We start from the raw sequence: 24,013 nt of genomic DNA, 5'->3' as shown, positions 1-24,013 counted from the left end.
CAATACACAAGAATATTTAGACAAATTTTTATTTTCTCCAAGTGGTAAGAATACATGTATTAGCTTTTTGAACATATTTTCTTAATGGAATAAACACAAAAAATATATCTGAGATTACTGATAACTTACAGATATGAACATTTATAGTTTAGTTAACATGTCAAACTATGTCCAAATTAGGGAGCAAACAGTAGAATTACTGATTATATGAAAGCTTTAAAAATTGTACTTTGTATTCTTATGCTGACTTATCAGTCGCTTTACTGCATTTTTAATTTCTTTATTTCTCAGTGTGTAAATGGCTGGATTCAAAAGAGGTGTAATTACTGTATAAAACACAGAAAGTACCTTGTCCACCCAAGTGATGCTAAGTGGCCAGAAATAGATGAAAATGCAGGGTCCAAAGAACAGCACCACCACTGTGATGTGGGAAGTACAGGTAGAGAGTGCCTTTGATGACCCATCCTTGGAATGAAGGTGAATAGTTACCAGGATGTAGGTGTAAGAGATCAGCAAGAGAATGAAGCAAGTTACAGCCAAGACACCACTGTCAGCATTTATCAATATTCTCAGAGTATGGGTATCCATGCAGGCTAGTTTGATCACTTCGGGAATATCACAGAAAAAGCTGTCCACTATTCTGGGTCCACAGAAAGAAAGATCTAAAATCATAGCTAGTTGACTTATGGCATGTACAAAGCCAATGATCCATGATATCAGAGCTAGCCAGATGCACTTTTGTCTGTCCATAATTCTGGAGTAATGGAGTGGCTTGCAGATGGCTACACAACGGTCATAGGCCATTGTCACAAGCAGTACCATCTCATCTCCTGCAAGAAAATGTATAAAGAGGATCTGACTCATGCAGCCCCCAAAGGAGATGGTTTTATTATCCTTTAGGAAGTCTGTGATCAGTTTAGGAGTGGTGACTGAGGAAAGGCAGAAGTCAACAAATGAGAGATTGGCTAAGAGGAAGTACATTGGGGGATGGAGATGGGAGTCAGTGATGATTAAGAATGCAATGAAAAGGTTGCCCAGGACGGTCATCAGGTAGAGTGCAGAAAATGGCAGGAAGAGGAATTTCTGGAGATCCTTTGAATCACAGAGTCCACGAAAAACGAACTCAGATACCACGGACTGGTTTGCTTCTTCCATTTAGTACATTTCTAATGTGACCAGAAGAAGTGAACTAAGAAGTTCTAGAATGGAAAGAAGAACTAAATGTTTGGGTGCTTGAGAGCAGACAAACACTTCTCCTGTGCAAAATTTAAATCCTAGGAAATGTGCTAAATTCCAAATTGAAAATAAAGATTTATTGACTCAGTCTCAGCTCTCAGGAGCTAATAATGTGTATAAAGGAAGTTTAAAAACTTCACCCAACAGAAAGAGTGCTTTGCTTATGCAAAATGAATATTCTCATAAAATAACAATATTAATGTATTTTATAAAGAATTTCTCCACTGCTTGAATCTTCCTTTTTGGCATTAAAAGTGCATAGGTCTATAATATATTTGGAGGTTCTTTATTTTTAACTCTTATTTAGGGCAATAATCTAATGCTACATTTCTCACACAAAACTTGACTCTTAGAAACAAATTTATTGCTAAAGTTGATATGTGTGAGCAAACTGAATTGAATCAAATTCTTTTACAAACTGTGAGAAAAATTTGTTTATCAAATGACTTGAGGAAAGCCCATCTACATCCAAAGGAGACCCCAGATGCTGATGGCACGTTTCTAAGCTGAATATTTTTACTAATTTTGAATCTGTGTATAAAATTATATATTTCATAGGCAGAGTAACTCCACTTATTAACATTATAGACCAGTTCTATTCCCTCACTTGTAACAGATTTCTTTTTTGAGAGTAGCTTAAATGATAAAGAAATGAAAACTACATTTATTCCTGACTGTTCTCAGAAAAGAATGTATAAAATTTAACTTCATTTGTCCTTAAACTGTTCACATATACTATATAAATTGAACTCTGCAAAATATATATATTTTGCATATTTTGTAAACCAAACAGCAAGTTCTTTTTTCCTCATTTTTTTCCTTCCATTTGCCCTCATTTTTTATTTATATTTTTTCTTTAGTCTCCCTTCTTGTCTGTATTTCTTTATTATCCTAGTCTTTTAGAAAATATAGTTTAGATTATCAGGTACAATAACTGGCACTTATGAACTACCAAGTCCTTGATAAGCATTTTAAAAACATACATTTTGTTAGGTATTCCCACTATAGGACTCAAAGCATTTTGCATTTCCAACTACAAAGTACAAATCCCCTTTCTTAAAAATATAGCCTTGTCAATACAATGTGTTGTCTTTATGATGATGAGAGATGGCACTGGGATGTAATTACAAAATTAATTATTTTTCCATTTATTAGTATTATTTGCCTTTTTTTCTTTGAATATCTGCTCCCTTTTTGTTGTACTTTTTTTCCTTCTGAGTTTTGCTCTTCATTCTGTTCAGCTTTTTTCCCTCACCAAACATAAGACTTTTTAAAAGGAACATCAGCATCATTTATGTCTTTTGACTATTTTCTTACTATTGAATTCTAACTTCATTATCCTTAAATTTTTGTAAAAATACTCCATGAGATCTAATCGAGTATATATATATGTACATATTACCTTTTTGAAGAGTCACAGTTCTTGCAATTTTGCAGAAGAGAAATTTGATTTTTCCCAAGTCTTAAGTTCAAAAATACTAGAACAACAAAATACACAGAAATTTGTCTGACTTTAAAACTTCCAGACTAGCTTTCCTACTAAAAATGACTTCTAAGAATCTTGATTTTGAGATGTCTTTGAAAGTAAAAAAAAATTCTGAAATAAGATATTTTGTTCTGTAAAGGGGTGACAGACACAAACTATGTAAATAGCTAAAGCAATAGTAAAGAGGTCCAGGTTTATATTAAAATCTATTCAGTTTCATTGTTTGTCTTTAAAGTGTATGGTACTTTGCAGTATTAATATTTGACTGAAGCTTTTTTCCATTTACTTACTTTTGTCAGTGACAGAATTGAATAATAGAGTTACCGTATGATCTTGCAATTCCACTTCTGGGTCTATATTTGGAGAGAACTCTAATTTGAAAACATATATACACCCTAATGTTCATAGCGGCACTTTCTACAATAGCCAAGACATGGAAGCAGCCTAAGTGTCCATTGATGGAATGGATAAAGAAGATGTGGCATGTATATATATATATATATATATATATATATATGGATACTATATACATGGAATACTATTACTCAGCCATAAAAGAAGAACAAAATAATGCCATTTTCAGCAACATGAATGTACCTAGAGATTATCATATTAAGTGAAGTTAGTCAACAGAGAAAGACAAATATCATATAATATCACTTATATGTGGAAAATTTTAAAAATGGTGATATAAATGAGCTTATTTACAGAGCAGAAACAAACTCGCAGATATAGAGAACAATCTTATGGTTACCAAATGGGGTGGAGGGGAGGGAAATAAATTATTAGTTTGGAATTAACATATGCACACTACTACATATAATAAACAACAAAAAACTACTTAGTAGCACAGAGATCTATGTTCAGTGTCTGATAATAACCCATAATGAAAAAGAATATATATAATTATATATATGTGTGTATATATATATATATATATATAAGACCAAATATCTTGCTGTATATCTAATGTACACAACATTGTAAATTAATCTATATTTCAATTAAAAATGAAATTTGAGCCATATTTTATGACTATTACTGTCACTACAAGCATTCAGCACAAGTGTTATAAACAGCGGTGGAAAACACAGAGGGAAACGGAGCCAGTCCGCCTTACAAGGGAGAGGTCACCTTCCTTCCCCAAGTCACCATATCGCTCTCAGACTGAACAGATTTCAAACAGATCGTTTTCTGGCCAGTGGCTGAGACAGAGTGCCCCTCTCAAAACCTGGTTTTCTTCCCAAACAGTGTCCAAACAGGATTCTGAGATTCCTTTTTTAGGTACTGCCTCACTTAACAAATGGTGGGTATTAAAGTTGAAAGAGAAAAAAAAAAAAAAAGCATGACAATGTGCCAAGATAACTTTGGTCCAATTTAGCTTTGCATTAACCCACAGTCATTGTGCTGCTATTTTAAAATTTCCATGATTTTTTAAAGGTTAAGGAAGGTGAACAAGAGAATTAGAGGTATTAGTATAAAATGAAATATTTTATGATAAAAATGTTATTTTTGAGAAGAGGGTAAACGATCATTTCTTCTTTTTCTATGTTCTAGAATTGTGTCAGCAAAGCACAGAATCCCCTAGGACATTAAAGCAGTTATCAAAGCTATATAATTAAGGCTCTTCATATTTGTCACTTTAATATAATATTATTTTCAAATACATAAATTGCAAGTTTAAAAATGTCTCAAAAGCCTGAACAGTTACATTAAAAAGTTCCTTTGAATATCCATAAATACCGTATTTTCTTCCCCCAGAATTTGGCATGTATCCTTCCTAAATTTTATTGATAATTCATATTTAAAACATATTCTTAAAAAATATTAATTTTTTCTGTAAGTTTGAAACTATGTATTTTGCCATTTCATTTCATATCTATCAATATGATTTGATAATGTCTCTATTAGTATGTGTGTGTGTGTGTGTGTGTGTGTGTGTGTGTGTGTGTGTTAGTTGCTCAGTCGTGTCTGACTCTTTGCGACCCCATGGGCTGTAGTCCAACAGGCTCCTCTGTCCATGGCATTCTCCAGCCAAGGATAGTGGAGTGGGTTGCCATTCCCTTCTCCAGGGGATCTTCCTGACTGAGTGATCAAACCCGGGCCTCTTACATTGCAGTCACGTTCTTTACCAACTGAGCCACCAGGGAAGCCCCTATTATATATAGTTCAACGTAATTTCTCTAAACTATGTAATATTCAAAATATGAATAAAACACAATTTATTAACCCTCCTAAAAATGGTAGAACAAATAAAATCCAAAAGAAATTTGAGATATCAGGATAAATGAGAGGGTTTCTGAGAACTGATCTCACCCAACGTGGGCAGCTGAAAACTTCTTAGATTGTAGAAAGGCAGTGTTGGTGAACACATCCACTAACCTAGAGAGGGTGATACACCCTGACTCCAGAGGCACAGAAGCTGCTGTACTTGAGACCATCTCAGTCTTTGCTTGTGTATTTCTTCATCTGGATATTTGTGTAGCTCCTTTATCATATTTTTAATTAAACAAGTAAATGTAGGTAAATATTTCCTAAGATCTGTGAACCACTCTAACAAATTAATAGAAGCTGAGGAGGGGATCCTGGGAACCTCTGATTTGTAGCCAAATTGGACAAAAATTGTGTATAATCTGGGGACCTATTATTGAGATGGGCAACTTAAATAACAGAAAGAGTCTAGTGGGACTAAGCCCTTAACCCATGAGCTCTAACACTAGCTTCAAATGCATAGTGTTGTAAGGATTAAGTTAGATTGTGGGCTACCCAGGTGGTGGTGCTAGTGGTAAGGAACTTGCCTGCCAATGCAGGAGATGCAAGTTTGATCCCTGGGTAGGAAAGATCCCCTGGAGGAGGGCATGGTAACCCACTCCAGTACTGTTGCCTGGAGAATCCCATAGACAGAGGCACATGGTGGCTATAGTCCGTAGGTTTGCAAAGAATCAAATATGACTGAAGCAACTTAGGACCTAGGACACCCAGAATTGAGTTAAGTTGTTGTGGATATTAGCTTGGTATGGGGAGAAACCTCTACATCTGGTGATCAGAAGTGTCAGAGGTGGAGTGTTTTATGTGAATAAAAAAGGACACTTATAGGAAAGAAACACACATGAGGTAGACTGAACTTTCCAATGTGATATGATTGTTTTCTAAACCAGTTACTATAATCTCATTTTCCTTAGTTATGGAGTGTTGTAAGGTAGGCATATAGTCCAGAATTATTCAATGAGATATAAACCAAAGTCAGTTTCTGAGGTCTGCCTTTCTTAAACCAAAGGACACATCGTCGTGTGCAGATGGACTTTCCTGATCCTTTTTCCATGCATTTGATGCTAACGTCATGCCAAAGTTAACAACGTTTAAAGTCTATATACAATGAGAGCCAAAGGTTAGAAAGAACCTAGGATCCAAACCGTTTGTGGAATACTTAATCAGCACCCATAGCGGTCTCCCTTCTTGTGCCTTCTAGTACAGCACGGTCACATCCTGGTCTGTAGCTTTATCACCGGTCTTCAGAGAAATCTATCCAGAGTTGTAGCTTATATACACAAATGAAAGTCTCTCCTCCACCTTCAAGATAACATGTCAAAACTGAATTTAGAATATAATAATCCACTCCAATTCCCTGATAAGTATCATTGCCATTCCCCCATACGCCACAAACAGATACCTATGTGGTTGTCTTGTCCATACTTTCACTTGCTATCTCTAGTTGTCCAGTTTTAGTCTCAACATGTCTCAATTAACTTCCCTCCCCTTTACTTCTGTTGTCATTATTTGCTTCTAGGCTATATATTTTTCCATATTGGCAGTTTAAAAGACTATTAATGGATTTCTCTGCTCCATTCTTCCCCAATTCCAACTCATTCTATAGTCTGATTCCACCTATGTGTACAGAAAGTCAAATATGAAATATGATCTACATGGTCTCCTAGCTAAATTTTTAATGTGTCTATGAAGAGAAAATTTCTGAAATCCCACAGAATATCACATAATATAAGAGAAATAATGAACAATATTTGGATTTAGACAAAGTTACATAAACATTTTAGAAAATGAACTTTAGAACTTTACCAGAAAGTTACTGAGTAAATTTCAAAATTGACTCTTCATTAAAAAAAAAAAAACTCTTGGGAAAATAGGAAGTATTAAAAAAAAAAATAAATGGGCTTCCCTGGTGGCTCAGACAGTAAAGAATCTGCCTGTAATGTAGGAGATCCAGGTTCAATCCCTAGGTCGGAAAGATCCCCTGGAGAAGAGATTGGCAACCTACTCCAGTATTCTTGCCTGGAGAATTCTATAGACAGAAGAGCCTGATGGGCTGCAGTCTATGGGGTTGCAAAGAGTCTCAAATAGCTGGACTGAGTGACTAACACTTTCACTTTCAAATAAATAAGTAAACATGCATAATTAGTGAAAATCAGCTGATATAGAATGTTATATTATTTTGAGGTATACAACTTAGTTATCTGACAATCAAATACATTATGCAAGAATCACCCTTGAAATTCAAATTTCCATTATCATTCATTACCATACAAAGTTGTAACAATATTATTGACTATATTCCCTATGTATACATTATTGTTATTGTTTTCAGTCATTCAGTCATGTCTGACTCTTTGTAACCCTGTGGGCTCATCAAATCCCATGAATTATTCCTTTCATAGCTGGAAGTTTGTTCCTCTAATCCCCTTTACTTATTTCATTCATCCCCTCAGCACCCACCCTGTCTGACAACCACCAGTTTGTCCTAAGAGTCTGCTTTTATTTGTTTATTTTGCTTTTTAGATTCCATGTATAAGTAAAATAATATGGTATTTGTCTTTCTGTGTCTGACATGTCACTTAGCATGATAGTGTCAAGTTCTTGCAATGGCAAACTTTCTTTTTTTATGGCAGGATAGTGTTCTTACATATATAATCACATCTTTTCTAATTCATTTTATCAATGGACACTTAGGTTGCTTCCATAACTTGGCTATTGTAAATAGTCCTGCAATGAACATAAAGGTGCATGTATCTTTTCAAATTAGTGTTTTCAATATTTTTTTTCAGATAAATTCTAGGTTTTTATTTCACTTGTGGAACTTGAAATTGCTAGGTCACATGGTAGTCCTTTTTTTTGGAAGATCCAGTGTTTTCCTCAGTGGTTTCACCAGTTACATCCTACTAATATTGCATGAAATTTCCTTTTTCTCTAATCCACACTGATGCTTGTTATTTGCTGTCTTTTTGACAGTAGTCATTCGACAAGTGTAATGTGGGTTTTGGTTTGCATTTCCCTGATGATTAGTGATGTTGAACATATTTTTGTGCTGTCCATCTGTATGTCTTCATTGGAAAAATGTCTATTCAGATTTGACCTTTTTTATCCCAATTGTTTTTTGTTTTGTTTTTGCTATTGTGTTGTAGAGTGCTTTATTTGTTTTGAATTATAAGCCCTTATCAGATAGATTTACAAATATATTTGTCCATTCAGCAGGTTGTCTAAAACACTACTAAATCTATATTCATCTTTACTTTCCAACAATCCTATGCTCATCAAGCATGCCATCTACTGAGGTAAACAGTTGAAGCAGGGGATTTTCCAGGCAAGAGTACTGGAGTGGGTTGCCATTTCCTTCTCCAGGAGATCTTCCCATCCCAGGGATTGAACCCCGGTCTCCCACATTGTAGGCAGACGCTTTACTGTCTGAGCCACCAGGGAAGTCATATTATGTGTTAAGCTATTATAATTAAGTAGACTGCCGTAGAGGGAAACTATAGAAATATATGTAATTTTTAAACAAAAATATTGTCTGTGATGAATAATAATTTATTTATATCTTTTTGCTCATTTTATTTAGTTTTCTTCTCTTATTCAGCTGGACAAGACTTCCAATAAAACACCAAACATTAGTGTTGACAAGAAGCAATTTTTGTCATTTCCAACCTTAGGGACATGGTAGAGGGATTTCCAATATTTCAGCATCAATTATATGCTATGCGAGAGCTGTTTTGCATTAACCACTTATCAGAATGAGTAATTTTATTTCTAAATCTACAGCTAGGAGTTTTATTATGAAAGTGTATTTGATTTAATGAAATGCTCTTTCCTTATTTATGGAGATATTGGTATGATTTTTCCTTTTTTAGCCTGGTGATTGATTTCCAATTGTTAAATCAACATTGCACTTCAGGTATAAAATTAATTTGTTGCCATATATTATTCATGTCAAATTTATATCTGCTTCATAGATGAATTGGGAAATTTATCTATGAATTCATCTAACCCCTGGTCTGAAACCCTTACTCTGTAGTTTGGGAACCTCTTGGAAGAAGAGAAAATACAGAAAGAAGTATAGAAATGACCTGATAAGTCATGAAAGCATGCTAATTGGACCCCTTGATGATATTTTTATTGAAAAGATAATGAGGTGCTTCATCTATGGAATCCTTTTAGGCAAGATACACTTGACCTGTCTAGGTTGCTAGTGACAAATCAGCCTATAAATTTATTAGCTAGAATTGAGCTGGAAAATACCATTGAGCTATGCAATTATCAAATTAAAAGTTGACGGTGCTTCATGACCAAAATAAGCTCCCTTTGGAAATCATGTTATATATGTGTTATTGTTTGATTCTTTGTTTGTTATATCTGCTTCAAGGTGCAACTTACAATAGTATGAAAAACCTTGGGGACTTATGGTCTCAGAATTCTCCATGCATGACCTTTGACTACAGCTGCCAGCATCCTTTGAATTATTAATAATTTGACAGTATCAAAATTAATAATTTTGATAGTATTTCAGACAATCCAATTCTGTTATTTTACCGGGAAATAAGTGTTCCTTCTCTTTCTCATCTCAGGAGAAGTTTATGTAAAAAATGTTTCCTCTTTCATACTTGCAGTGTTCATCAGGAAAGTCACTTAGGCTGCACATTTCTGTGTGGAAAGCTGTTTCAGTCAGGGATCAGTTGGCAAAGAGGAAACACATTACTTGAACAGAATTTAATATAAAATGTAAGCAGGTATAATATTGCCAACTAGATGTCTGAGAGAGTTAAAAGAAAACTTTATTACCATGAAGAAAACAATTGTAGACAGCAGCTACTGCTCACGGGGTGGGGAAAAAGTTTAAAAATTAAAATGATAGAAATTTAGTGATGTAGGAAAGGATTCCTATGGTGTGAAACTCCCTCTTTGGAGGGAGTGTACTTGCCTCCTACTTTTTCTCTGAACTCAGAAGTGTGGCATGATAGATTCTGAGACTCAGATATTTGAAGATAGGGTGCCAGCTTGCTGGTGCTCTTACCTCTGATGGAACAGAATGAGACTAGTTCTGAACCTGTAAGAAAAGCTGCACCCTGGGTTTTGCTCATGCTATAGGAAGGAACTATTGCTATAGTGACTATGGTAATGCTCACAAGCAGAGGGAAAGCTCAAAAGAGCAGACAGGAAGGAGTCCTTTTCTCCTTCTCTAACTTTGCTGTCTTTCTCTCCCATGCTCTGTCTTCAGAGGGTAAAATGGAGCCAGATGTGAAAATAGAAGTGTCGTATGCAGAGTCCCAGGAGCAGAAAGCAGAGTACAGAAGTAGAAAGCAGAGTTTGGAGGCAATAACAATGATCTTAATTTGCATTTCTCAGCTAACTAAAGAGGCTGAGTGTGTAGTCAGTGAAATTAACACTTGTTCAAATTGTTTGCCTATTCTCTAAGCCCCATTGGCTTGTTTATCTTTTTTATTCATGTGTAAGAGGTTTTCATAGTTTTGTATAAATTTATTTTTTAAATTTTCTCATCGTACATAATCTTTGCTTTGAAGCAATGAATTATTAGTTCTTTAATGTAAGGAAAAACAATAGTCATAAAAGTCGTTTATTAACATATAAATAATGTTTTGTGAATACTTCTCCATGTGTACTTTAAGAGGAAAATTTTGAGGGAAACTTCTACCTTTAAACCAAGGGTTAATATTTGAAGATTGAAACTTTAAGGATTATGCTATGGAATGCAAGTGCAATGTATTATGTTTTGAATCATTTATTTATTTTTCTAACTGGAAGCAGACCACTCAAATATCTTTAGTATATTCTCTAGCTAAGTAAGAGAGGATAAATCATGTGTTTTTAGAAATGAGAATGATAAACTACTGAAAGTGGTTTAGTAATATACAAAGTGCTTAGAATGGCTTGGGGAACATAGGTAATGTTTAGTAAATTCTGAAAATTATTATCATTTTAAAACTGTCATCATTATTGTTATCACTGGATAAGTTTTTATCCTATACAAAGAATTATTTATGAAAACATTTATTTCCTCCCAATGTTAAGAATTTTAGTGTTGCATTTTAACATATTTTCTTAGTGGATTAAATCACAGCATACATTTGGGAATATTTATAGCTTATGGATACAACATATTTCCAGTTAAGTTTATAGGTCAGAATATATACAAATTGGGGAGCACACGATGGAATTGCTGATTACATGAAAGATCTAAAAATTACACCTTGAATCCATATGCTAACTTATCAGTCTCTTTATGGCATTCTTAATCTCTTTATTTCTCAGTGTATAAATGGCTGGATTCAAGAGAGGTGTGATTACTGTGTAAAACACAGCAAGGAACTTATCCACCCAAGTGATGCTGGGTGGCCACAGATAGGTGAAGATGCAGGGTCCAAAGAACAGCACCACCACTGTGATGTGGGAAGTACAGGTAGAGAGTGCCTTTGATGCCCCATCCTTGGAGCTAAGACGGACAGTCACCAGGATGTAGGTGTAAGAGATCAGCAAGAGGATGAAGCAAGTTGTAGCCAAGACACCACTGTCAGCATTTATCAATATTCTCTGAGTATGAGTATCCGTGCAGGCTAGTTTGATCACTTTGGGAATATCACAGAAAAAGCTGTCCACTATTCTGGGTCCACAGAAGGGAAGATCTAAAATCATAGCTAGTTGACTTGCAGCATGCACAAAGCCAATGATCCATGATGTCAATACTAGCCAGATGCACTTCTGTCTGTTCATGATGCTGGAGTAATGGAGTGGCTTGCAGATGGCTACACAACGGTCATAGGCCATTGTCACAAGCAGTACCATCTCACCCCCTCCAAAGAAATGTACACAGAGGATTTGACTCATGCAACCCCCAAAGGAGATGGTTTTATTATCCTTTAGGAAGTCTGTGGTCAGTTTAGGAGTGGTCACTGAGGAAAAGCAGAAGTCAACAAATGAGAGATTGGCTAAGAGGAAGTAAATTGGGGAATGGAGATGAGAGTCAGTGATGGTTAAGAATGCAACGAAAAGGTTGCCCAGGACAGTCATCAGGTAGAGTGCAGAAAATGGCAGGAAGAGGAATTTCTGGAGCTCCCTTGAATCACAGAGTCCACGAAAAATGAACTCAGATACCACGGACTGTTTTGCTTCTTCCATTTAGTAAATTTCTAAAGTGTCCAGAAGAGATGAACTAAGAACTTCTAGAAAGAAGAGCTTAAGGTTTAGGTGTCAGAGAGCAGATAAATTCTTCTCAGGTGCAGTGTTGAAATCTTAGCATTATACTGAGCTCAAAATTGAAAATAACATTTTATGAATTTATGGATGGGCACAATCCTCTGACTAAACAAAGAAGCTAATTATATGTAGAAGGACAGGTCAAAAACTTTATCCATCAGAAGTACAGTTCTTAAGGGTTATTAAAAACAAATATTCTGATTAAAATTTAGTAGTAATGTGTTTTATGAACAATTTCTCCAGAGCTTGAATATACCTTTTCTGCAGGGAGAATGCATCATTCTAAAATCTATTTAGAGGGTTTTTATTTTTCAGAATCTATCTAGGGCAATAATTCATTATAGTATATACTTTTTAGAAACAAATCAATTTCTAAGTTGATATATATAGCAGATTGAATTAAACCAAGGTCTTCTACATACTCAGGGAGAAACTGTTCATCAAATGACTTCAGAAAAGATGTTTTCGTTCCAAAAGAAACCCTAGATGCTGACTACACATTTATAGTGCAAAATATTTTCATGCATTTTGATCTCTCTATGAGAAGATATATCCATAATATTATCTACTCCTTAGCCTAACTTATCCACTTATTAATGCACATTGACTGGTCCTTTGCCTTCACTGGCAACAGAAATTTCTTATTTCAGAGTAGCCTAAAGGACAGGCCAATTTAAATTACTTTTACTCCTGACTGCCCCTGTGGGAGAAAATATATTAATAAATTCCACTTCATTTGTACTTACACTATTCCTTTGCATTATTTAAATTGACCTCTGTGAACTGTGGACACATATATTTTCTATTTTCTACAAGCCAGAAAGCAAAGCCTTTGTTTCCTTTCTTTTCTCCCTCTCTCTATCCATCTGTCCCTCCCCACTTCCTTCCTTCCCTCCTTCTTTATTTCTACTTTTCCCTCTTTAATGTCTCTTTATTTCTCTCTATATAGTGTCCTGTTGTTATCTTCAGTCTAGCTACTAATGTTAAGTTGACTCACTAGAACTTACTATTTACCAAGTAAGCACTTTAAAAACCTATTTTGTTAGTTATTCCTTCTATAAGACTTCAAACATTTTATATTTCAACTAGTTGTGTACAAAATTGCCTGTTTCCACTCGTTACCACTAGAATGTTTTCTCAATGGTAACAAGAAATGACATCTAAATGTAGATTTCATTTCTTACTGTGAGATTAAGCATCTCCCTCTCCCCATCAACACACACCATTTTAAAGGACTATTTGCCTTTCTTTTTGTTTGAACTGCCTGCTACTCTTCTGGGCACATTTTTACTTTGGATTTTGCTTTTATTTTCTTTCCTCAAGTGTTTTCTTCTTTCCTCAGAAAAAGTATGACTATTTTTTTAAAATGAAAATCGGCATATGGATTATGGACTGGCAGCATCTCAGTATTGAGTTTAAAATTATTTTACTTTGTTATTTTGGTAAGAGCACAACATAAGATCTATGTTATTTTGGTGGGAACACAACATGAGGTCTAATAAACTCTGTATGTACATGCATGCTCAGTTGCCCACTCATGTCGGATTCTTTGTGATCCCATGGACTGTAGCTACTGGGCTCCTCTGTCCAGAGGATTTTCCAGGCAAAAATACTGGAGTGGGTTGCCATTTCCTACTCCAAGGAATCTTCTGGACCCAGACATTGAAACCAGGTCTCTTGCATTTCCTGCATTGGCAGGCAGATTTTATACCACTGAGCCATCTGGGAAGCCCCAATAAACTATGTACACACACATTATTTTAGCAATCGTGTTTCTTGCCCTTTTGTAGATGTGAAATTTGATTTTCCCACCTTAAGTTCGAAAGTTCTAAAACTGGAAAATAAACAGGTTTGTCTGACTCCAAAGCTTCCAGGATAGCTTCCCTACCAAAATGGTTTCTATAGGAATCTTGAATTTGAGAAGACTAAGTAAAAAAGATTTCTGATATAAGATATTTAGTTCTTTAAAGAAGTGACTGAAACACCAGTAAATGTACATAGCCAATAACAATAGGGAAAGAAGTAAAGGTTTACATTAATATAAATTCAGTTCTGTTTGTCCTTAAATTGTAGAGTACTTTGCCCTATTGATATTTGACTGAGGCTTTTTTCCATTTACTACTTTGATCAATGGTAGAGCAAGTAAAATATAAAAGGAAATAGAAAATGTTAATATAAGTTGGGGGCTTCCCTGGTAGCTCAGATATTAAAGAATCTGCCTGCGATGCGGGAGACCTGGGTTCAATCCCTGGGTTGGGAAGTTGGAGAATCTGTGAGAACTGATCTTACTAACTTGGGCCTCTAGGAACTTTTAAGATTGTAGAAAGGCAGTGTTTTTTGTTAGTTTGTCAAAGTGTTGTTAAGAATCCCAAAGTCCCAGGGACTGACTGATAGAGAAAGCCCATAGTCTTTCCTATAAGCACAGTAACTAAAATAACATCTTTGGAACAGTAAGCTTCACAGATAGGTATGAAAAAATGCTAAAGGGGTGGGGGACATCAAATCAAAATAGAGGAGAAACATTGAACGTGAAAGTTAAAAAATCAGATAGATTGGGATATACTTACTTTATACAGATCACCTCTGAAACCAGATCCTTTTCCTAACTGAGAAGGCTTACTCTAGATTTTCCTTTTAGTCTGAAATGAAATCCAAGTAATTTTCTGCCATTTCCCACAGTGTTGGTGAGAATGCATCCTCAATGTGGCAAATGTACACTCTAAAGAGTAGCCTCTGGGTTTGGAAACTTTCCATATCTGTGTTTTAATAAAGCCAAACATTTGAAAAGTCTCTCCCTGTCATGCTCCTCGGGGATCCTTAGTCTTCAACTTCCCCTGAGGAAAAGTTGGGTTTTGCATGCATAATAAAATAATGCCCCCTTGTAAAAGCTAAAGTTAGTTCAGTTAATTACACCTAAAATTGTAAAAGAAGGAAGTTTAACAGATTCAAATATTCTGAACTTAGGAGGATATAACTTTTTTCCTTTTGTTCTGCATCTACCATGTCATGAAGAGAACTAAGATGCCAGAATCAGCCAGTGTCAGCAGAAGTTAGATGACATGTGAATGGGCAGGTGACAGGCAGCTCACCCTCACCTCGTCACTTTGCAACTATGCTCATGACTTAGGGGCCTACTTAAACTTCTGCTTCCTGGGACTTGAGAGGAATAGTTGGTCTCAATGTTCTCAATGCTACCTTGAGCAAAATTCTGAATGTTAATGGTTTGTGTGTTAACCATGTTATAAGCATTTCTGTATGTGATGAGAGTGTTACTGAATTCGCAAGCCCCTCTGCCTGCACACTGAGACCCATCAATACTAAACATTAGAATTCAGAAGAGAGAAAGGTTTATTACAGATTCATACAAAGAGATGGGTGGCTTAAGCCCTAAGAACCCCAAAGTTACTCAAAGCTTTCAGCAAGCCCCTTTAAAAGCAAAAGGTGAGGGATGGGTGTGGTTAGTTGTTGCAGACTTCTTGCTGTCAGATCCTTTGTCCTTGAGGTCAGGTCATGGTCAGGTAATGATGTACCTGTATATCTCTACCAGATGAATGTTATTCTCTCTCTTGATCAGAAAGGGCAAAGTCCTAAGGCACAACCTTCACCCTCCAAGGTCCAGGTCCTGGCTAAGAGGAGGGAGAGCTCAGTTGGCAGCTCGTTTAGGGCCAGGTTCCCATATCCTGCCTAGGTGTCATCCCTACGGGAGCCAGGCACCCAACCCAGCTGGCCCTCAGTCTCCTCAGGCTGCACAAATGGGGAGACCAGGTTTCATATACTGTAACTTATACAGATGGCCACTGCTGTCGGGTTGGAGAGACAGGGATTGGGGTGAGGTTCACTGCTGCCTCAAAGCCTGGGCCAAGCTAGTGGAGGGTCTTAGTGTGGGCTCTGGAGCCCCGTGGGATGTAGTCCCTAGTCTATTCCTTGGGTCCTCCAGCTCACCTGCTGGCCCAAGGCTGGATAAGCTGGAGGGCCTTCCAGGAGAAGGCCTGAATCTGCCTCTTACCTCAATGTCCAGCTGATGATCACCATACCACTGACCCTTGACTCCATTATTTCCCCAGTGGTCCCTCATTGACAGCTGTGAGCAGGGCCCGCTGCAGTGCTGACCAATAGCTGAGCAGGACAACCAACAGTGGCTTATTGACAGTTGGTTGCTTGTGGGTGGAGCCATTGAGGCACCCAGCAAGGTCTGAGCAAGACCTGTTGCCTAGTAACAGGTGTAGAGTAAAGAGACACAGCAATGGCTGCTTACTAAGGGCTGTGCTCATCCAACTCTGTTACAAGAAGACTGTGGATGGATGCTTTTTAATTTACTACTTTATTAAAGATATAATACACAGATACAGCATTACTTACAAGAGTCAAGCTAATACTGATATATGTTCATGTATATCATTAAGCAGTTATTGAAGTCCCACTTCATCTGTCCCCTCCAAATCTCATCCGCTCTCAGAGTTAACAAGTATCAGTCTTGTAGTGCATCCTTCTGTTCCTATTCCTATCAGTAGTGGTAGATGTACATATCAATGTATGCCATTGGAGATATTTTTCTTTATCTTTTTTTGTTGGAAGTTTTGATTTTAAATAAAAGTCAAAGACTATGCTACTAAATCTCAATTTATTTCCTTTCCCTTATTGTCCCTGCTTCTCTCCTCCTTATTTACTGTCTCAATTTCTCCCTCTCAAAGTTTTGTTTATCTCTTTCATTTCTAGATCTCAAAACATTTAAATGAATATATTTGGCTTACCACCCATTTTGTGCCCTGAGGACTAGAATCCATAGCCAGCCCAGTTTTTGCGAACACATAGAGTCAACACTAATTCAGTTGCTTGGGTATTAACACACACTTTTTAGGTATCATCTCACTAACTATGATGATATATAGAGCTCTTTACAAAGAAGAAAACAGGCAAAAGAGGCTAAGTGACATTCCTAAGTCTTATAGTTATTAAGTGAAAGACCAATGAGAGTTTTGCAGTTACACATATATACTTGGGTAACCATTGCACCATGATACATTACAGTCTCATTTCACATCACATTCTCCTATGGCCCTTTTACTCAACCACACACAAAACCCCTGTCCTATGAAACTATTGGTTTCTTTTCTGTCTCTGTATTTTCCTTTTACCAAAATAAAAATGGAATTGTACAATTTGTTGTCTTTTGCATTTGGCTTTTCTTACTCTGTACTTGAGATTCATCCATTTGATGCATATATTAGTCATTTATTTTCATTGATAAATAGTATTGCATTGTATATATATCCCCAGTTTAGGATAGTAGAGTTGTCTCCAATTTTTAATGATTAAGAGTAAAGCTGTGTGAATATTCTTTCATAGATTTATGTATTTAACTATTCTATTTCACTTCAGTAAATACCAAATAGTGGGATTTGGGGGTCATCTGGTTAATTGTTCATTTAATAATGCAACTCTTCATAAGAAGCCTACTTAAAAAGGTGAAATGGCCAGTATCCATATGAAAAAATATTATATAACTGTGTTTATCATTACAACCTGTTTAAAAGTTTTTTCTAATTTAGTCTTTGGTCACTCTCATAGTATGTAACAATAAAAAGTAGCTTTCTGCCTTCAATATTTCCAGAAGATGGCAAAGTTTGAAAAGTGAGACTGGAATTAGAAAATATTGGAAGTAAAATACTCTAATTTTCTCTTGTGAAGTCAAAAGGATATACTGGATGTTTTCATAGATCATAGTCTACTCACTCCTGGACATTTCAGACAAAAGAGATCCTGAGTGCTATGGATTACCCCAAAGCCCATGCCTGCTTTATTTTCTCTACACTTTCTGTGAAAGGTGTTATGTGACTTACAAATAGTACTATAAAATTAATTCATATTAGTAGCCAGATAAAGATTACTTCAACACTTTCAAAGAATACTGTAGCAATTAATTTTTTAAAGGACAGGATATTTCATGTTGGAGAAATAAAGCTTCCAAGAGTTTATATTTATATGTTCAAATACACAAGACAGAACTCTCCTTAAAGAGGTGTAAAATATGTGGAGAGCAAAATAAAAATCAGGCAAAGAGAACCTGACTGTATTTCACATGCCAAGAGCTCCCTTTCAAATTGCATGATCTAGTCTTCATAATTGGAGAAGGTGATGGCACCCCCCTCCAGTACTCTTGCCTGGAAAATCTCATGGATGGAGGAGCCTGGTAGGCTGCAGTCCATGGGATCGCTAAGAGTCGGGCACGACTGAGCAACTTCACTTTCACTCTTCACTTTCATGCATTGGAGAAGGAAATGGCAACCCACTCCAGTGTTCTTGCCTGGAGAATCCCAGGGACGGGGGAGCCTGGTGGGCTGCTGTCTATGGGGTCGCACAGAGTCGGACACAACTGAAGCGACTTAGCAGCAGTAGCAGCAGCAGCAGTCTTCATAATAACCTCATTAAAATGGATCTTATGTCAAATGTTTATGTCTCAACATGTCTTGCAAGAAGTCACAGGGTTGAGAAACCGTATGGCTGGGGTGGGCACCTAAGCTCCTCTGATTCTTCCTTCAGTGATGCCATTCTGGTATTGTCAATTCTAAAAGCTTAATTCTGTTTCCATGGCAAATAACTGGTTTTCATAACTTCTGAGGCTTCCCTTTATATAGTTCATTCAAGTTCTTCCTGAAAAAACTATTAGCAAACAATACCATTGGCAATAAATTCCCCGTTTGGAAATTTCTGGTAATTAATATTTTATATCTCTGTCCAGGATCATCTCCTGTTATAGAATTGTGGACCATGAACTGGGATAGGCCTTCCTGAATCTCAGTATCCAGCTCTTGAACTGTAGAGAAGGCATCCCTTTTGGTGAAGGAAGGACCTTTGCTCTAGAGAGTCAAAAAGTTCCAGGAAGTTGCTGAGAAGAACCCCTTAATGTTTCCGGAAACTTGAAAAAACTTCCAGAAAATCCCAGTTAGTATATATTGAAAGTTGATATTGAAATACTAAGAAAGCTGGTTTAAATGTGAGGGAGGAAGAAAAGCAAGGAGGAGGTTAAGAGATTGTTGTAGAGCACAAGGTATATAACATTTGGAAACGTCATTATTTGGGATCAGATTCTTCATGGATAAAACTGATTTAAAATTCTATTTAGGACCTGAAATACAGTCAGCTTGCAGGAATACAAACACTATATTGTCTTTTTTGAGAATTATTTATGGGACAGTGTTGCCCTTAATGTGAATTATACTTATGGTGGAGAATAGCTTCCAGAGCTCTGTGAGTAGGTAGAACAAGGGGATTTTAAGTTTCTGTGTTTCTCTAAATTGAAAGCATTATCTGATAGCTTACCTTTTAAATCAAATTCAGAGCCAAAATTTCAAAGTGAATTTAATTGTAACAATTCTAGTGATGGAAGTAAAGTAGAATTTTAAAATGTTCTTTGGTTCATTTGAATTTTCTGTAGGTATGATAAAATTCTTACTTTGGTCTATAGCTACAGTTTTTGTATTGAAACTATTTCACTTCCTTTCTTGAAGAAATAAGTTGGCTTTTGTGGGTTTCAGGTGGTTGTCATCTCTAGGGACTGATTTCAGAATCTGGTCATGGCTTTCGGAACCATGCCCAAAGCTGAATGGTCCACCTCTAACTCTGTTTATGGGAATTGTAGAAAGCAGAGAAATATCTTATATCACTGATTCTCTGTGCTCAATTACTAGTTTGGGGTCTATTGGAATAAACACTTTAATTAGCACTTATCTAAGTAACAAAGCGTTAATGGGAGGCTGCTTTTAAGTTTGCTTTTATTGGAGATAGTTCTTTACTGTCAGTACCAGAAAGCCTATTTCACATCTTTTCTCTGGTTACCCAGATACACAATATTTGCTATAGGATATTCTGGGGATGCCAACAAATTAATACATCCTATAATCATGAACAAATACTCCAAAAACGTTGTCCTTCAGCCGGAAGAATTCTAAGTCATAGAACCTATAAGTTCTCCTGGAGGACAACAATAAGCTCGCACAGTTATGTTAACATACAAGCATCCTTCCCTTTTCAGTATCATTTCTTCATTCCTTCACTGGTGCTTCCAAAAATCAGATTCCAAATAAACTACTGTGATTAAATTTTGTCTTTGAGTCTTCTGAGGGAAATCAGCATAAGTAACTAAGTAGAGTTAGTATGTCCTACACAAAATATATAACCATTCAATGTGATGGTTCCCGACATTTCCCAAACCAAGCTAATTTACTTACAAATTTTATAAGATGAAGAGATTTTATGTTTGTTATTGTCAAAATAGCCACACTTTCAATCCAAAATGTTATTTAGTAGATATTCATGTTATTTCGGAGAAGGTGATGGCACCCCCACTTCAGTACTCTTGCCTGGAAAATCCCATGGGCAGAGGAGCCTGGTAGGCTGCAGTCCATAGGGTTGCTAAGAATAGAATATGACTGAGCGACTTCACTTTCACTTTCATGCATTGGAGAAGGAAATGGCAACCCACTCCAGTATTCTTGCCTGGAGAATCCCAGGGATGGGGGAGCCTGGTGGGCTGCCCTCTATGGGGTTGCACAGAGTCGGATATGACTGAGGTGACTTAGCAGCAGCAGCAGCAGCAGCATGCTATTTTAAAAATAATAAAAGAATCACCTTATGTGGTAGATTGATACCTTCCATGGTAGCAAATGTAATGAATAAATACTATACAGATGTAGCAGAATTTTGTTCAGTGAGGTAGATGATACATCTGCTGCTGCTAGTTTTGTCTATTTTAGGTCTTAGGTACCTAAGTAGAGGTGCACTAGTGGCAAAGAACCTGCCTGCCAGTGCAGACGTAAGAGATACAGGCTCAATTCCTGGGTGAGGAAGATCCCCTGGAGGAAGGCGTGGCAACCCCTTCCAATATTCTTGCCTGGAGAATCCTCATGGACAGAGGAGCCTGGAGGGCTACAGTCCATAATGTTGCAGAATCAGACATGACTGGAACGACTTAGTTCGACTCGCTTGCCTGAGTAGAGAAGTCCAAAAGACAGATGGATTATAGTCTTAAAGCTCCAAAGTCATATCTGATCAGCAAAATTTGACATAATGTCTTTTGATCAATCTTTTTATGGCTACCTTTATCTCTTTGTTCCTTAATGTATATATAATGGGATTTAAGACAGGGGTGAGAGCAAAGTCAGCAATGAAGAGGTATTTATCAATTGATGATCTGGGGAAAGGCCAAACATAAAGAAACATGCATGGAGTGAAGAAAAGAACCACCACAGTGATGTGAGCTGACAAAGTGACAAATGCCTTGGATAAGTCTCCTGAAGAACGTTTCCAGACAGTGACCAAAATGAAGATGTAGGAGAGGATTAGCAGGAAGAAGGTGCCCATGCTCATGAAGCCACTGTTGGCAGCAACAATAAACTCAAATTTGGCTCCATCCGTGCATGCAAGTTTTATGATTCTGGGAAAGTCACAATAAAAGCTGTCTACTTTGTTAGGACCACAAAAGGGCAAGTTTATAATGAAAGCAAATTGAGACATAGCATGAGTCACCCCAATTACCCAGCCAGTGATTACAAATGAAACACATATTTTAGGATTCATGATGTTCAAATAGTAAAGAGGCTTGCAGATTGCTGTGTACCTGTCAAATGCCATGGCTATGAGTAACACCATCTCCACTCCTCCCATTATGTGGATGAAGCATATTTGTACCATACAACCTTGGAAAGAAATTATCTTGTATTCATTTAAAAGATCTGTAATCATCTTGGGGACTGTGGTAGAAGCAACCCCCATATCAATGAAGGACAAGTTTGCTAATAAGAAGTACATAGGAGAATGTAAGTGAGAATTAAAAATTACTAAAAGCAAAATGAAGAGATTTCCCAGGATGATCCCTAAATAAATCCAGGAGAATATCAACGTGAGAAAAACTTTTGTTTCATAAGAACCAGAGAGTCCAAGCAACACAAACTCAGAAACCACAGAATCATTTGGTCCATCCATTGACTTGGGCAGAAGAGCTGATTATCAAATCACCTGAGGATAGAAAACGAAAAGTCATAATTAGTAGTACAAAAGTAGACTTTCTATTCATCCTACTCATTTGTATTTTGGTAAATCATTTAACTAGAAAAAAAAAGAATATAGAAACATTATAAGAAGAATGATTACATTAAAATTTATGAAAATTTGAATGAAAGTAAGTGTGTTTACTTCTCTTCTTATTCCATTTTAAGATGTATAAAATTTTTTTTGTTTCTCAAGTTTTGGACATTTTCCTTGATCATCTACCTAGGTGTGCTCTCATGTGAATAAACTTAGTCATTTCTGTCACTTTTATATCAATGTTCTCACACAAAATTGCAAAGTACCCTTAGCTGAATTTATTTCATTGGTTAAATAGAAATCTTCAGATTGAAACTGTTTAATGTGTGTTACGTTGCTTCACCTGTGTGCGTGTGTTTTGTTTTTGTTTTTTTTTTTCTTTTTGGCACAATTTATCAAGGAAGTAAGGTGTCCAGATATTGATTTTTCATAATATTTGATTCATGAAACATTATCATAGTGCATATAGACCTCTATATTCAATAAAATATTGATTACAAAATACCTATTAGTAGAAAATGTTAAATTAACAGATGACATTATCAATATATCCTCTATACAAAGCTTTGTACTAAGCTCATTATCTCATTTAAACCTCATAGAATTCCATATAGAAATGCCGTTTTATTAGACTAATTTTATTAATGAAGAAACTGAGTCTCCAATGGACCAAGTGTCAGAGCCAAGACTTTTATCCAGAGCTATAGAATACCATAATCCATGCTTCTAACCACAGAAGTATGCACTTCAAGGCCAAAACCTTCCCTAGATCTTCCCCATCACTCATTGTCATTGTCATTGCTCAGTTGCTAAGTCATGTCTGACTCTTTGTAGCCTGCCAGGCTCCTCTGTTCATGGAATTTTCCAGGTTTGAATACCAGAATGGTTTCCATTTCTTTCTCCAGGGGGTCTTCCTGACCTAGGGATAGAATTCACGTCTTCTGCGTCTCCTGCATTGGCAGGTGGAATTCTTTACCACTGAAAAAGCTGGGATGCCCCAAGGATCCGTCAATTAAACTTAATTAAAATGTTTGTTTCCTTCTACTACTAACGTAGCTCACAACTTAAAAAAATCAGATCAAATCTCTAATCTAGTGTCCCTTTCTAATTTTCCTTTATTTCCCTAACTCTTCTTTGGCTCTTTTGTTCATCAGTAAGTCGAAACAAGTCAGTTTCCAAGATTCCTTATCTATAGAAAAACCCCTGGAATATGAATGCATTGTCTATTAATCAATTTTCAGTCACCATTTTCCTTGATCTCCTTGCAGGATGTGATGCTGTTTATCACAACCTTGTTTATGTAACTCCCTCTGCTGTTGGCTTCTTGGCTTTTGTAAAGCTAACCCTCTTGCCATTTATTGCCAACAGAAATTCCATTTGCTTAAGTAGTGGACTGAAGTCTAAATTTTAGAAGAGAATAGCCCTATTCCAAATTGCAAGCATGATATATGATTTTTCTAAACTAGTCATTATATTTTTCTAAACCAGTTACTGTGACCATAAATTGGACTAAGATGGCACACGTGACCCTAGAGCTAACTGTTCAATGAGATATAAATAAATGGGTGTTTGGAGGGCTTTCTTTCCCCAATGAAATGACAAATGTTCATGCAGAAAAAGTCCTTTTTATGGTCTATTTTTTCCCCTCTGCATTTAACTCAAAGGACATGACTAAAGGTGCAGCAACTGCAAAGTTCTAAAGCCTGTAAAATA

The 24,013-nt window shown here is 36.4% G+C and overlaps 3 protein-coding genes across 3 annotated transcripts; all 3 read right to left on the bottom strand.

Annotated features, from left to right (window-relative positions):
• Window positions 1-216: 216 nt before the first annotated feature.
• On the bottom strand, window positions 217-1,155 carry OR4K54 (olfactory receptor family 4 subfamily K member 54). Its single transcript, NM_001390298.1, has one exon. It carries the CDS (start codon window positions 1,153-1,155, stop codon window positions 217-219), a length of 939 nt encoding a protein of 312 aa, NP_001377227.1.
• A 10,072-nt stretch (window positions 1,156-11,227) lies between these two features.
• Window positions 11,228-12,139, bottom strand: OR4K36 (olfactory receptor family 4 subfamily K member 36). Its single transcript, NM_001390299.1, has one exon. It carries the CDS (start codon window positions 12,137-12,139, stop codon window positions 11,228-11,230), a length of 912 nt encoding a protein of 303 aa, NP_001377228.1.
• A 9,126-nt stretch (window positions 12,140-21,265) lies between these two features.
• Window positions 21,266-22,198, bottom strand: OR4G18 (olfactory receptor family 4 subfamily G member 18). The gene has a single exon (NM_001390648.1). The coding sequence runs from the start codon at window positions 22,196-22,198 to the stop codon at window positions 21,266-21,268; it is 933 nt and encodes a 310-aa protein (NP_001377577.1).
• Between the last annotated feature and the right edge of the window lie 1,815 nt (window positions 22,199-24,013).

Source organism: Bos taurus, chromosome 10 (genome assembly GCF_002263795.3).
Source record: "Bos taurus isolate L1 Dominette 01449 registration number 42190680 breed Hereford chromosome 10, ARS-UCD2.0, whole genome shotgun sequence".
In the NCBI taxonomy this organism is placed as follows: Eukaryota; Metazoa; Chordata; class Mammalia; order Artiodactyla; family Bovidae; genus Bos; species Bos taurus.
Note: the sequence above shows the minus strand (reverse complement) of the source record. Positions and strands in the feature narration are given on the sequence as shown.